This window comes from Protobothrops mucrosquamatus, unplaced genomic scaffold (genome assembly GCF_001527695.2).
Source record: "Protobothrops mucrosquamatus isolate PMUCROS unplaced genomic scaffold, P.Mucros_1.0 scaffold395, whole genome shotgun sequence".
Taxonomy (NCBI): Eukaryota; Metazoa; Chordata; class Lepidosauria; order Squamata; family Viperidae; genus Protobothrops; species Protobothrops mucrosquamatus.
Window position 1 is genome coordinate 117,561 of NW_015386726.1, and position 16,402 is coordinate 133,962.

Sequence of the window (16,402 nt, forward strand, 5' to 3'; positions counted from 1 at the left end):
TTGGCTTACGACCGGTTTAGTCCTCGGCTTACGACCGGTTTAGTCCTTGACTTACGACCGGTTGGGGGGTCGCAGCATTAAAAAGGTTGAGAACCACTGGCTTAAACCATTTTAAATGCCACATGGTTTCTCTCTGTATGTTAAAATGACACAAATATGAAAGTTCCTAACAAATGCCATACATTTATATAAGAGAAGAGTTTCCATGTTTTATAGACTTTGTTGCTTTGTTTATAGGTAGATCTGCTTGATAATGCCTTTCTCATATTCCATGGATTTCTATGCATCATTGTGCAGTGTGAATTCTTTGAAACAAGTCAGATCTGAAATCATTCCACCTCTTTCTACAACTTTCTAGACCAGGCATGTCAAACTCACGATGTCACATCACGCGATGTATTGGGACTTTTCCCCCATTGCCGGGCAATGGGGTGGGTGCAGTTTTGGCGTGATGTATCTGGCCCGTGGGCTGGCAGTTTGACATGCCTGTTGTAGGCCAATCCCATTCTGCTCCCCTCACTAAAGATTTTCCAACATATTAAACTTTTTTCTTTTAGCTTCCTTTGGTGTATCTTAACTAGGGGCAACATTTACACTGCACAACTGTTCTGAATAATTTACTATACTAACCCTTCAAAAGAGGAATATTGTTAATACTCAGGATATACTGAAACAGTTTTTTTTTAAAAAGCTACATTAAGATTAAAAGAGTCAAAATCATGCCAGACATTCTCAAATTTGTAATGACATGATCCTCTAAAACTTCATATAGGATTGACCTTTCTGATCATCTTGATATCGCAAATTCAGGAATCTGCCAGAGGCACTAAAGTGACATCAAAAATCTTGAGAAACAGTAGTTCTGGAATATAATAGGGAAAAAAACCGATGAATTTGCTTTCAGCTGAATGTTATTTCTTCATGATAGAAGATTAGAAAATGATTCTGGTTGCCTTGCTCAGAGAACTGAAGACATAAAGAGAAACAGTTCAATTGAACTTTCTCCTTTATTAAAAAAAATATTGCTCATGGTACACTGGAATCAATAAAACCATTTTCAAAGTAAAGTACAATCATAAATGTACTGACTGCACGTCTGTTTTCAGCAGGATTAATGTGATTTTGCAACCAGAGATCCTTAGCTAAACAGTTATATAAACATTCGGGAGAGATTTTCACTGATTAAAAAAAAAGTTTTAATACTTTGCTACTTGTTTAAGGAAGGCAGGTGTTTTCAGTAGTTACAGCTAAAATGTGCACAAATGTTTTCCCCTGCTTTTGCTTATACATGTCAGCTCTCCACAAAGCCTGGAGCCTGATCCCGGACTTTGTCCAGATGTTGCTTCCGCCTAGATAAACACACATGACCAGGCAGAGATTTTGATATAACAAATGGGGCAATTTAATAACAGATTCTCATGAGCTGGACCTAACTGACTAGGGTAATACCTCTGGAACTAGGATATATATCCTGGCAGCTCTCCATGTATTTATTCATTTTTTTCTGTGGTGATCCTCCAAACGAAGGAAGATTTCCTTAACTTCTTTTCACAGGATCCTTGTACTCCTACATCCTTAAAGTGGATCCTTTTCTGGGAAGTAAAACAGATCAACAAGGTGATTCTCTGTATTTCATACATTCATACTGTACTGTCTCCCCTGCAGGAAACTTTTTCTGGGAAATAAGAGAGCACCTTGTATTGAAATTCTTACTAAATTTCTTACTTTTATATAGTTTCTCCTTTCATGGAATGTAAGACTCCTGCTCTATAATTTCTCTTCAAGACACATATTTCTCCCATGTGGGGCTAAGGGAACTCTCACCTTAGGCACAAAACCAGCTGGGGTATCTTAGGCCACTAACTTTTTCTCAACTCTATGATGGTAATAATGGCAAACCACTTCCAAAAACTTTGCAAAAAAATCCTGCAAAAAAACTACGTCAAAGGAACAATAAAAAAACTTTGAAATACTTTGCTTACATCCTATTTCCTTCAAATGGTGCCTTTTAAGAGAAATCAGTTCAAAATTCTTGACTGAAGTTCTCTGCATTTTATGCCTTTACTGTACAATGTGTTTGATATCACATTGGATTCTTTCACAGGAATTACTTCAATCACTACAGGCATCTTCCCCACATGGGTCCTTTTATGGAAAATAAGTTGATTGTTCCACATTAAGTTCTTTCCACACATCATTAATGTATATTTTTTTCTCTCCTGTGTGGATCCTTTTGTGAGAATTAAGGGAACTGTTCAAACTGAAGCTCTTTCCACACTCTGTACATTGATAGGGTTTCTCTCCTGTGTGGATCCTTATATGGGAGGTAAGGTTACAGCTTTTGCTGAAGCTCTTTCCACACTCTATGCATTTATACGGTTTCTCTCCCGTATGGATCCTTTTATGAGAAGTAAGGGAACTGTTCAGACTGAAACTTTTCCCACAATCCTTGCACTGATAGGGTTTTTCCCCTGTATGTATTCTCCTATGGGAAATAAGTTGACTTTTCCACCTGAAACTTTTCACACACTCTGTACACTGATACAGTTTCTCAGCTATGTGGATACTAATATGGTTAGTAAGCGAGCTGCTTGAAATAAAACTCTTTCCACATTCCTTACATATATAAGGTTTCAACCCTGAATGGATCCTTTTATGGCAAATAAGGGAACTGCTGCTGCTGAAGCTCCTTCCACACTCCATACATTTATATGGTTTCTCCCCAGTGTGCATTCTGTTATGGGAAGTAAGGTGACTGCTCTGAATAAAGGACTTTCCACACTCCATGCACTTGTAGGGTTTTTCTCCTGTATGAATCCTTTTATGAGAAGTAAGGGAATCACTATAACTGAAGCTCTTTCCACACTCTGTGCACTTAAAGGGTTTCTCTCCTGTGTGGATCCTTTTATGGGAGGTTAGGTGATTCCTGTTGTTAAAGCTCTTTCCACAATCCAGGCATTTATAGGGTTTCTCTCCTGTGTGGATCCTTTTATGGGAATTAAGAATACTGCTTTTGCTGAAGCTCTTCCCGCATTCCAAGCATTGATACGGTTTCTCTCCTGTATGGATCCTTTTATGAGAAGTAAGGGAACTGCTCATACTGAAGCTCTTGCCACAGTCCATGCATTGATAGGGTTTTTCCCCTGTGTGCATCCTTTTATGAGAAGTAAGATGACCTTTCAACCGGAAGTTCTTCCCACACAATATGCACTGATAGGGTTTCTCTCCTGTATGGATCTTTTTATGAGAAGTAAGAGAACTGTTCATACTGAAGCTTTTTCCACAGTCCTTACATTCGTATGGTTTTTCCCCTGTATGCATCCTTTCATGGGAAGTAAGGTGACTTTTCCACCTGAAGCTTTTCCCACAGTCAGTACAGTGATATAGTTTCTCTCTGCTATGGGTACCAATGTGATTAGTAAGGGAGCTGCTTAAAATAAAACTTTTCCCACATTCGTTGCATATATAAAGTTTCAATCCTGAATGGATCCTTTTATGAGAAATAAGACACCTGTTCAAACTGAAGCTCTTTCCACACACTGTGCACTGAAAGGGTTTCTCTCCTGTATGGATCCTTTTATGAGAAGTAAGGGAACTGTTCATGCTAAAGCTTTTTCCACAGTCTGTGCACTTATAGGGTTTTCCCCGTGAATGGATCTTTTTATGGGTAGCTAGATTACCTCTCCACCGAAAGCTCTTTCCACAGTCCACACATTTATAGGGCTTCTCCCTTGCATGGATCATTTTATGGGGAGTAATGTTACTGTTATTGCTGAAGCTCTTTCCAGTGTTGCACTGATTGCTATAGTTGGGTTTTGCTTGAAATATTTCACCACTTCCTTGCCACTTTCCCATTCTGCTTTCTTTACAATCGTGTTGGGTCAGGAAATTATCTGTTTCTGTGCAATCGAGAATGGATTTTTCTCTCCCATTATAAGATTGGTTTTCCTCATATCTCCTTTTTCCACACTTATCTGCAGATGTGTCTCCTTGTATTTCAATTTTGATTATTTGTGATGGCACCACATCTGGCTCTGGGTAATTTTCACTGTCCTGATCACCAACTGCTTGAGGGGGAAGAAAAAGAAATCAGAAAAGTCTTCAATTTGCTCTCCCCATGACAGTCTCTAGCTTGTATCTATTCATTGGCATTTGCAAGGGGAGCAGCAGGTAAATGGCAACATGAATATTTATTCATTTAAAATTTCGGTACATAGAACTGCAGAGATGGACTAGAATTAATATAAGAGGAAAAGACAAAGGAGATGTCATCATTTTAACAAGATCTGCACAGATCTCCTAAGCTGCAAAAAAAAACAACCCATCTAGATCTCCTCAATCTGACTTAATTTTCCTCCAGAGGAAACTTTACCTAAAGAGGCCACAATCCTAGATGTCTCCAACATAACTTCTTGGTGCAAGACTTTCTGGTTGGGATCCAGCAGCAACCATTCTTCACTGGTGAAATGAACAGCTACCTCCTCAAAAGACACAGGACCCTGAACGAGGAAGGAACAGAATCAGAACCAACATTAATGATTCTGGTTGATCCCTAGTAGGAGTGGGACAGGGATAGGGCATCCATTGTGGCTCTTCTTGACCTCTCGGCAACTTTCGATACCATGAACCACGGTATCCTTTTGGGTTGACTCCAGGAGTTGGGAATGAGTGGTTTTGTGCTGCTTTACCTTCTTCCTCTGGCATCAATCCCAATCAATAGGGAGTGAGAGGTCCAGCCTGTGGGTCCTGCTTTCTAAAATGCTATGGGGCTTAATGCACTGTTGTTGTTTTTTCTCTGTAGCTATGGGATGAGGTATCATCAGGATGATACCCCAGTGCACATCTCTTTCCTGGGTGAAGTAAGTGATGTTGTGGATGTGCTCTCATGGTGCTTGGAGGCTGTGGGGGTCTGGGTGGGGGACAACAGGCTTCAACTGAACCTGTTAAGATGAGTGGTTGTGGATAGAAGGGGCTTCCACCTCTGGGGTTTAACATCTTTGGCTTGGAAGGACTTGTACTGCCCCAAAAGGACCTAATACAGTGATGGCGAACCTTTTAAAGACCAAGTGCCCAAACTGCAACCCAAAACCCACTTATGTATCGTTGGGTGCCGGGTGGGCGTGGCTGCAGTGGTAACGGCAGACTGGGTGGGACTAAAAAGTTCAATCAATTCCAACTTTGAAGATCTTTTTTTTTCCGCGAGAAGTTGAAATTGATTGATTAAACCTTTTTTTTTTTTTTTTGCACACGGTGGCAGAGGCCTAAAGTGAAAAGGTTTCATAAAACCGAGCTGAAGGCCCAGGACTGGGGCTACGGCGCGCGTGCCCACAGAAAGGACTCTGCGTGCCACCTGTGGCACGCGTGCCATAGCTTCGCCACCACGGACCTAATATATAATCTGGGTGTCCTCCTGAGTCATGTAGTCATGGCTAGGAGGACGTTTGCTTAACTTTGGAGGTGCACAAAGGTACAATTCTTCCTGGATCAAGAAGCCCTCCTTTCAGTCACTCACGCCCTAGATGGTCATTTCCTAGATGGACTACTGCAATGTGCTCAACAAGAGACTACCCTTGAAGAGTATCTAAAAGCTGCAGGTGGTGTAGAATGCAGTGGCACAAGCAGTTCTGGGTGCCTCTAGGGTTGCACATGCAATACCTCTGAAATGGGTGTTAGTTTGCTTCTGGGTCCAATTCACAGTGTTGGTTGTTACTTTTAAAGCCCTTCGTGGCACCAGGTTATGTGAAGAACTGCTTCTCAAATCGACTCATATGACCCAAGTCAGGCAGGGAGGACACGTTGTAGATCTTACTTGTTAAATAATTTTGGCTGGTAACATCTAGGGGAGAGGTCCCTCTCTGCTGTTGTCCCCAAGCTGAGGGTTAAACTTTTAACTTTGATAATTTTTAAACTCTTTTAACTTTTAACATGTAAATCTTAACTCTGTTTTTAACTGTTTTAATGTTGTTCTTTGTTTTTATACTATTTTATGAACCACCCAGAGTCACTTAGGCGAGATGGGCAGTGTAGAAATTTGATGAATAAATAAAACCATCTCCTTACCTCTTAAGGAGAGGGTACACACAACACTGTCTCCATCTAGGCCAGAGATGGCACTATGGCCCCTTTATGGCTGACTCAGGAATTCTGGGAGTTGAAGTCCACAAGTCATAAAAGGGCCATCGTTTCCCACCCCTGATCTAGGCAATGTAGAGTGGCAGGTTCTCCCTGAAGATTATAAATATTGTTATATGCGTAGTAATTGTATTCCTAATTTCATGTTAGTAATAAAATGCCCATAGCTGATATTCTCAGATAAGAAGGTTCAGTATACAACCACTAAAGAATTCAGTGTTTCCAAAAAAGCCTTGAGAAGAGCAGGCTAAGTGTGACTGACCACTAACTTGAATCCTAATTTCCCTGTCCCACAATGCTCTGGAATAGCAATATCATATACACTGAGACCACAAATGACCCCAAAGCAGTCTCCACCTGCTCCCCTATATTAGCCCCCGATATTTTCTTTCCTACCTGAGCTGGAGATCCAGCTGCTCCATCAGCTCCACCAGTACAAAGAGAGCAACCGATGAACAACGGTGACTCCATTTTGTTCTCTGGGAAAGAGAGAGAATGGATGAAGCAGGAAAGGGATTAATTCCACCTTTTGTAGTTAGAAGGCATGACTTTTTCCTATACTGTGGAGAGCACACCCATTTCTCTATCCTAACCTCAGTCTTCAGTGGCATTTCATGGGCTCCGTCTTTGGGCCCGAGAATGAAAGAAGAGAAGGAACACGCCAGAAAGGAAAGGTAGTGTTGGAGATAATCCAACAGGGAAATGTGTGAGAATTTACTCAAAATCACCTATCAAAAAAGCCCAAAGTTATTCTTGTCTCTGAGAATAAAGAGAAGTATCTCAGGATAGAGGAGCCAGAATGAAACCCAGGAGATCCCTAGAAAGGTCCGTTTTCTGCAAACGGGAATCAATGGGTATAGGTCAGGGGTAGGCAACCTTGGCTCTTTTATGACTGGTGGACTTCAACTCCCAGAATTCCTGAGCCAGCCGTGCTGAGGAGAAAGGGAGAGGTTTCCAAGCTGAGCCATGCTGGCTCAGGAATTCTGGGAGTTGAAGTCCACGAGTCCTAAAAGAGCCAAGGTTGCCTACCCCTGGTATAGGTTCTCCTCCTTGAGCAGGGGGCTGGGCTAGAAGACCTTCAAGGTTCTGTTCCGTTCCATTCCATTCCACTGGAAGGTAGTATGTGGAGTGACGGGACAGATTTCCTTTGTGGGACCTTAGAATAACAGAGTTGAAAGGAACCTTGGAGGTCTTCTAGTCCACACTCCTGTTTCAGGAGGAGACCCTATACCCGTGGTAGCAAACGTATGGCACGCATGCCACAGGTGACATGCAGAGCCCTCTCTGTGGGCATGCGCGCCGTCGCCCCAGTCCTAGGCCTTCAGATAGGTTTTATAAAACCTTTTCACTTTAGGCCTCCGCATGCAAAAAAAAAAAAAAAGATTCAATCAATTTCAACTTCTCGCGGGAAAAAAAAAGATCTTGCAAAGTTGGAATTGATTGATTGAACTTTTTAGTCCCACCCAGTCTGCCGTTACCACCGCAGCCACGCCCACCCAATGGGCCACGCCCACCCAATAGGCCACACCTACCCAATGGGCCACGCCTACCCGACACCCGACGATACATAAGTGAGTTTTGGGTTGCAGTTTGGGCACTCGGTCTCTAAAAGGTTTGCCATCACTGCCCTATACCATTTCAGACAAATGGTTGCCCAATATTTTCTTGAAAACCTCCAGTGATGGAGCACCTACAACTTCTGGAGGTAATCCAGTCCACCGGTTAATTGTTCTAATGGTCAGGAAATTCCTCTTTATTTCTAGGATGGTTCTCTCCTCCATCAGTTTCCATCCATTGCTTCTCGTCCTGCCTTCAGGTGCTTTGGAAAGTAGGTTGATCCCCCTCGTGGCGGTCACTCAAATATTGGAACACTGCTATCATGTCACCCCTGGTCCTAAGCCTTCAAGTATGAAGAAGAAGAGTTAATTCTGGGTCTCCTTCTAGAAAGTCCAACGACTACACGTGACAAGATAAAGAAAATGGAGAATAGACAATCTCCGTGGAAAACCTCCAATAGAAGGATCTTTCCTTACCTATTGAGGGGGCCTCACACTGACCTTCCTCCTTGGAAATCCTTCTGGAACATGGACTGTGAGAGGGATTTACAGGGTGGACCTCGTCTTCAGGACAGTTGATGCCGACCTCCAGCAAAGACCTCAGAACCTGAAGGATAGACCAAGAAGCAAAGTTAAGAGACAAGAACTGGAATTTCATTTCTTGCCCACAATGTTGGCTAGACCTTTTGTGTCCATAATTTGGAATGGAAGGGGACGATGGGAGAATTGTTCCAAATATGCCATTTGGAAGAACACAGGAGCAAATGCTGCTAATAAGGTTCTCTAACCATCTCATTGCCTTATTAATCTCCAAAATTCTTAGGGAGACATTTAGGATTTCAAGTACATGAAGATCCCTCCATATTTCTCAAGAGGAGTGTCTCTCACCTCGTGTCCTCCCTGCTCCTTCTCTGCTTGGGTCAGCAGGAAGCCTTCGGCCAGGGCCACTGCCTGGCAACTGGTTTCCGGTTGGCACTCCTGCACCCAGCGCTGCATCTCTCCAGGCAGGACGGCCAGAAACTGCTCCAAGATCACCCGGTCCAACATCTGAGCCTTGGTGTGCTTCTCGGGCTGCAACCACCTGCAGCAAAGGCGGTGAAGGCGGCTGCAAAGCTCTCGTGGCCCCTCGGTCTCCTGAAAGGGGCTGTTCCTGAAGTGCCAGTGCTGAATCTCAGAACTGAGGGCTTCCTCCAGGATCTTCTGCCCGGGTCCTGCCCAGACTTCCCCACAGCTCTTAGGATGAGCAGCAGACGGGCCTCTTCCTATTTCGTTCCAGGCTGGGTTGGTTGCATCCATTTCCGGCCTCTTCTCCCACAGCGATCCAGAAGGGCCCGGTAGATCTCCCAGATCTCCAAAGGTTGTGTTTTTTCCCAATCTGTTTTCAGTCCTGGGAACTGCCCCGGAGAAGATTTTCAAGCCATGCAGCTCTCAAGGAAGCCGCCAGCATTTACATCTGAGGTGAAAAAAAAGAAAAGAAACTTCAGGAATCCACAGATTGTTCTCGTTCAGAAAAGGTGATTGTTTCGTCAAATTCAGAGCAAAGGGACAGTTTGGAGGAGGGAGGGGGGAGGGGACAAAATTAAAAGAGGTTTCAGGCTTCCTATGTCTCGTCCCCTCCTCACCACCCTTGGAGGCCAGCCCTCATTTTTTTTGGGGGGGGGGAAGGTCTTCTGCAGAGGTGCAGCTGAACTCTATGAACAGCAGGAAAAATAATGGGGGGGGTCTTACAGCCTCGCCAGCAATTTCATATGAGGCACAGAGTTGGTCCTTTCCAATCTCCCCCCGCCCCCCCAAAGCTTTAAATGGGACCGTTTGCAGAGGGAGGGGGAGGAGTACCAGGCAGGAAAGACCCCATTTCCCCCGACCCTTGTTAGAAATCTTGAAAAGCAAACCTGGTTTACGCACAATAGGAGCACATAGTTCCTTTATTCCCCCACCCCCACCATCACAACTCTTTCTCTCCCCTTTCCCCCACCCCAGTGTTGCATCTCTTGCATGCACAGCTGGAGCAGGATGGGGAAGGGTCTCCCTTCTCTCTCCTCGGAATTCGGAGTCCAGCAAACCCTTTCGGGGGAATCCGGGGTAACCTCCCTTCTCACTATTTGGGGGGGGGGGGGGGAGAAGCCGCACTGTCTCTTCTTCCCTGGCAGAATCGACCAGGGAGGCCCCCCCCTACTGTTGGAATAGGGGGCAATCGTCCTTTCCCCCCCCGGGGGTCGCGGGGTCCCCTCCTCCCGGCCCCGGTCACCCTCCCCCCCCCCGAAATTCCCACGGCACAACTCACACAGCCGCTCCTCCCCAGCCAAGCAGACGGGGCGGAGCAGGCGCAATAAAGCGGGTGAGCGCCCCCTACTGGCGCCTCCGGGCACCAGCCTTGAGCCTTTTGAAAGGAGGGACGTGGGCGGGCCTTAAAAGGCCGTCCTGGCCAATCCCTGCGCAGGGGCCGGATTTGCGGCCAGATGCCCCGCCCAGCTATTTTTGAGCCTGGCGTTTCTGACGGCATCAATTCTGGAGAAGGGAGACCCAAAAGGGTTGGATAATGAAGAGTAGAGTGCTATTAATATCCTAGTGATGCTAATGAGTGCTAGGGTTAGCTCCGCGCTCCGTTCTTCCCAGGAGGCGGGAACTCCAGAGGTCATCTAGTCCAAGCTCCAGCAGGCCACAAAGAGGCGTTTCGGGGAGGGTTGTGGCTGCACCCAGCCCCTCCCTAGATCCATTCTCCCCCCCCCCCGCTCTCATCTGGAAGTTTTACCCTCCAGATATGGGGGTAAATGGGAGAAGGCAGGAAAAGGGAGAATAAGACAGTTGGAAGGGACCTTGGAGGTCTTCTAGTCTAACCCCCTTGCTCAAGATATACCATCCCAGACAAATGGTTGTCTAGAAAACCTCCAGCGTTGGAGCACTCACAACTTCTGGAAGCAAGCTGTTCCACTGATTATGAATAGAATGGAATGGAACAGGAACAGGAATAGAATAACAAAGTTGGAAGGGACCTTGGAGGTCTTCTAATTTGTTCCGTCGGGAAATTTCTTCTTAATTCTAAGTTTGATCTCTCCTTGGTAATTTTCCATCCCTTACTTCTTATCCTGGGATGTAAGCTGATGTAAGCAACACAAGAAAACTCTTTTCCTGGCCAGGGAGAAAATGATGCTCCTCTAAGTCTAAGAGATAAGAGACTCGCCTTGAAGAAAACACCATAATGGAGCAGAGACGATCCCCAAAGTTGTCTTCTCTTTCCAATACTCTCAGTCGGGCATTTGAGCCCCTTGTGGGTCACAGTGTTCTTTCTTAGGGTCCCTACTCCTCCCACAGCATCCTCTCCCTATTAAAATTGCTTTCAGCCCCCATCGAGGCTCTTGGGGACTCCACTGTGTTAAACACATTTAAGCATGCAATGGCAAATAGATATAGGTTCGTTCTCCAAGCTTGTGGGTTGGTTTCCAAACATTTCGTTACCAGGCTAGGTAACATCTTCAGCGGAGTTTAGGGGATGTTAGTGTTCATCTCCCTACACTCTGCTGAAGATGTTACTTTGCCTGGTAACGAAACATTCAGAAACCAACCCACAAGCTCAGGGAATGAACCTTCACCCACATTTTTTATTATTATTATTATTATTATTATTATTATTATTATGAAGAAGAAGAAGAAGAAGAAGAAGAAGAAGAAGAAGAAGAAGAAGAAGAAGAAGAAGAAGAAGAAGAAGAAGAAGAAGAAGAAGAAGAAGAAGAAGAAGAAGAAGAAGAAGAAGAAGAAGAAGAAGAAGAAGAAGAAGAAGAAGAAGAAGAAGAAGAAGAANAAAGTTGGAAGGAACCTTGGAGGTCATCGAGTCCAACCCCCTGCTCAGGCAGGAAACCCTACACCATTTCGGACAAATGGCTGTCCAGTCTCTTTTTAAAAACTTCCAGTGTTGGAGCATTCGCCGCTTCTGGAGGCAGGTTGTTCCACTGGCTAATTGTTCTAACTGTCAGGAAGTTTCTCCTTAGTTCTAGGTTGCTTCTCTCCTTGATTAGTTTCCATCCGTTGCTTCTTGTCCTGCCTTCAGGCACCTTGGAAAATAGCTTGACTCCCTCTTCTTTGTGGCAGCCCGAGATAATGGAACACTGCTATCATGCTAGCATCCCTGGTTCAAACAGGAAGATTAAGCCCCCTGATGCAAAAGGACAATGCAAGATGGGCAACATGGCCAAACCTGGGGGGGGGCAACCAGCCCTCATTTTGGTGGCTTTTCTGGTGGGAAAACACCATGGGACCCCTCTGCGATCTGACTGGCATGATGGCTGTTTCGGTTGCCCTTTCAAGGCTTCGGCCTCAACTCTCCCTCAGATGAAGCCTCCCCTTGGCTGGTTTGTCTCTTAGCCCTGGCCTCCTTGAGGGACTATCACTATGGGAAGCAAGAAGCAAGGGGGTTCTGGCCCGGAGCTCCCGAAGTAAACTGCAAATGTAGAAAAAGAAGGAAGAAATGAGCGACAAAGCCCGATCGCTGTGCACTGAGAAAGACAGGGTAGATACATATTGGATACACAGTAGTGGCCAAAATTGTGGAAAACTTTTGGGAAAAGTGTACAGTAGAAATGCCACCTTTGGTTAAGTTTCCACCAATTTTTCTTCTAATTTCTTTATAACTGTAGCCTTGTTCACTTAATAATGCTATTTTACATCGCTTTCTGGGCAACCAGTCAACTCTTTTCACCATTACTTTAATTTTATTACGTTTTACAAGCTCACTCAATGAAAGAACACAAAAAACCCCAACCTACTTGATAGCGATCACATAACACACTGACAAATGTCCTCCTCTCAGCTTCAATACATGACATCAATAACTGAACTCTACTGTGATCTGATTGGCTCATTGCCAAAACAAGATGACACCTGATTGGCTCTCTAGACACTCCTGCTCATTGGCTACAATCAGAGGAAGGAAAGCTACCCGATATCGACCTAAGCAAGTTGTGCTTCCTTTTTCTGGTTATTTGGCTATAACTTTTCATAGAATACAGTACAGATAATTGAACCACCTTTGTTGCATTACATTCTTGATTAAATTGTCTTTCCATTAATATATAATTTTATGGTACTGGTGGTGTTATTAGCCATCAAACCTCAAAAATACACTTTTCCCAAAAGGTTTCCACAATTTTGGCCACTACTCTGAAGGTCCCCTCATATCAGTCATCCTGGGTAAACCAAATAGGAAACACTAGATGAGCTATATCTATTTTATTGTAAGGCAACATTAACAGAATCTCACCAGTCTGAAAGCACGAACTTCCTGCCCACCGCTTTTATCTGGTTTATCCTGCAGACGACACCAAGCTGGCAGGAATAGCCAACACTCCAGAAGACAGGCTTAGGATACAGGAGGATCTGGACAGACTTGAGCACTGGGCGCTATCTAACAAAATGAAATTCAATGGTGAAAAAAACAAGGTTCTACATTTAGGCAAGAAAAACCAAATGCACAAGTACGGCATAGGTGGCACCTTGCTCAATAGTAGTAACTGTGAGAGGGACCTTGGAGTCCTAGTAGACAATCACCTAAATATGAGCCAGCAGTGTGCTGCAGCTGCCAAAAAGGCCAACACAGTGCCGGGCTGCATTAATAGAGGGATAGAATCAAGATCACGTGAAGTGTTAATACCACTTTACAATGCCTTGGTAAGGCCACATTGGAATACGGCATCCAGTTTTGGTCACCGTGATGTAAAAAAGATGTTGACACTCTAGAAAGAGTACAGAGAAGAGCAACAAAGATGATTAGGGGACTGGAGGCTAAAACATATAAGGAACGGCTGCTGTAATTGGGTATGTCTAGTTTAACGAAGAGAAGGATGAGGGGGGACATGATAGCAGTGTTCCAATATCTCAGGGGCTGCCACAAAGAAGAGCGAGTCAAGGTATTCTCCAAAGCGCAAGGCAGGACAAGAAGCAACGGATGGAAACTGATCAAGAAGAGAAGCAACCTAGAACTAAGGAGAAACTTCCTGACAGTGAGAACAATTAACCAGTGGAACAACCTGCCTCCAGACGCGGTGAATGCTCCAACACTGGAAGTTTTTAAGAAGAGACTGGACAGCCATTTGTCCGAAATGGTATAGGGTTTCCTGCCTGAGCAGGGGGTTGGACTAGATGACCTCCAAGGTCCCTTCCAACTTTACTATTGTTATTGTTGTTGTTGTTATTATTATTATTATTATTATCCATTAGGGCGGTTTCTTCCTACATTTCTTCCTCTGACTGTCCCTGCTTCTCTTCACCCTCTTTCCCCAAAGTCATTCACACATTCTATTTCATCTCAGGATGCCTCTTCACCTGCAGCTGCTTTTCCTCATCGGATGTGCTTAAACAGGGGCTCCTTTCAGTTCCTTTGTTTTCTTCAGAACTGAAGAAGCTTCTTGGATAAGAAGCAAAATGTTTTCAAAGAAAAAAACAAACAAACAAGGAAGTCCAGTTGCCTTTTGGAAAAGCACCTTTGGGACAACCATGACCTGGACGACTGAGAATCTCCATAGACACGTTCCTTTCAATAGATTCCTGAATACTCATTAAATCAGCAATTCTCAACCTTTTCTTCACCCCCACCTTTAAACACCTTTTGTGGCCACAGGCCAATACTTAACTCAAGATTTAAATCATGACATTTCTTCAAGCCTTCGCGGACAACATTGTGCCCCCCCCCCCGGGGTTGAGAACCACTGCAGTAAAAAAAAATCTAACATTTTTGCGTTTGCCGGGAAAAGACCGCAACCTCAGTCTTTTCAAAGCGTGAGTGTAGCCCCCAAGACCTTCAAAATACCATCTATATTTTTATTATTTTTTAAGGGAAAGGATTGAATGGCTGGCTGACTGGAGGCGAAGAAATATGTCTAATTAGCTTATGTGGGGAAAATCAATTTTCAGATAAATGGAACAAAGTAAGACCAACTGAGATATAAAGAATGTAGCCCTGTAACATCTAGTTTGTAGCCGGCCTTTGTAATTTTTTATCACGGAATGTATCATTTTACATTCCCATCGCAAACCCTTCATCTGAAGATGTCAATGTTTCTTTCTTCATTATGACTAATGTACACTGTGAACAGGGTGGGAAGTAACCTTAGATGCATCGGCCATGCTCGCATTCTCCATTCACGCCAGTGTGTGTGAGTTTGTGTGTACGAGATGGGTGAGACACATTTTGAGAACGGACAACGGCAATATGCCATGCCAATTGCTCTAGAACAGTGGTTCTCAACCTGTGGGTCGGGACCCCATTTGGGGTCGATCGACCATTTCATGGGGGTCGCCAAGCAAGGCTGTCCGCCATTTTTTTTGTCCGCCATTTTTTTCCCCTTTTCCGGTGGGTGCCTTACCTCCCTTGGGCTGGGCCAGCTGGTGGTCAGCCTGCTCCGTCTCTGCTGCTTGCCAGCTATGCCTCGGCCGGTGCAGGGGGCGGAACCACGCATGTGCGGCGCTCCCGGGCAGGGAAAGTCCTCGACTTACGACCGGTTGGGTAGTCCTCGACTTACGACCGGTTTAGTCTTCGACTTACGACCGGTTTAGTCCTCGACTTACGACCGGTTTAGTCCTCGACTTACGACCGGTTGGGGTTGCGGCATTAAAAAGGTTGAGAACCACTGCTCTAGAATGTACTGGAGTCTGGGAAGAGACATCAAGGTCAACCATAAAAACACTACAAAGACCATGTGAAAAAAAATCCCACACCACTGTGACATCCAGCCAAGGGAACTAAATGCTGCCCTTTTTTTGCAGAACTTTTGTACTACTTTCAAATACGTTAAATTCAATCTTTCAATCAAAGATGAGAAATATACTTAATATTCAGGATATACCGAAAGTTTTTTAAAGCTTTAAATACAGAAAAAAATGTGCAAGGTCATTCCAATAAGAGCAGTTTTCTCAAATTTGTCATGCCACGGTTCCCTAAAATGTCAATCGGATCCATTTTTCTGATCACTTTGATATCACAAATTCAGGTATTTGCTTTAACTAATACTGTGGCACTAATGTGCCACTGAAAACCTTGAGAAATGCAGTGGGTTGGCAATACAACATAGAAAAAAAAAATCCCTTGGAGCTGAATAGTATATAAACAGAAAATATGGTTCTAATTACTTAGGGAAAGGAAGACATAAAAAGAAATAGCTTGATTAAATACTCTCCTTTTTTTAAAAAAAAATCTTGCTCATTAGGTGCACTGTTGGATCAGTAAAACTATTATTAAAGAGGCAACAGCTGCAATCATAAACTCGCTGCTTTTCTGCTTTCAGCGGAACTGAGATTTTGCATCAAAGAAATACTCAACTAAGCAGGCATGTACGTGTAAACATTTGGAAGATTTTCTCAGGTAAACAAGTTATGCAAATCAATTATATAAAAAAGCAAACAATAGCTTAAATAGTTTACTGTTTAAATCCCAATATTTTCGATACGATTAAGAGCTAAAATATGTTTTCCCAGCTTAACTTGCATATACCACTTTTCCACAAAGCTCGGAGCCTGACACTTCAGATGTTGCTTCTACCTAAAGCTGTTTGACCAGATACAGCGTTTGAGAGGTTTTGGAGTAATGAATAGGACAATTTAGTAACAAATTTTCTTGAATCAGACCTAACTAAATAATACTTCCAGAATTAAGAAATCTATCCTGGGAGCTCTTCCCAAAATCATTGCATTTATTCAGTTTCTCCGATGGCAATCCTCTGAAAAAA

At 44.0% G+C, this 16,402-nt stretch overlaps 1 protein-coding gene across 1 annotated transcript in view; it reads right to left on the reverse strand.

Moving 5' to 3' along the window:
* The window catches only part of LOC107287503, a 134,721-nt gene that overhangs the window by 116,128 nt on the left and 2,191 nt on the right, over positions 1-16,402 (reverse strand). The window contains 2 exon segments of the mRNA XM_029284153.1: positions 2,227-3,780; positions 16,171-16,190. Of these exon segments, the coding sequence (XP_029139986.1) occupies positions 2,227-3,780; positions 16,171-16,190 (1,574 nt within the window).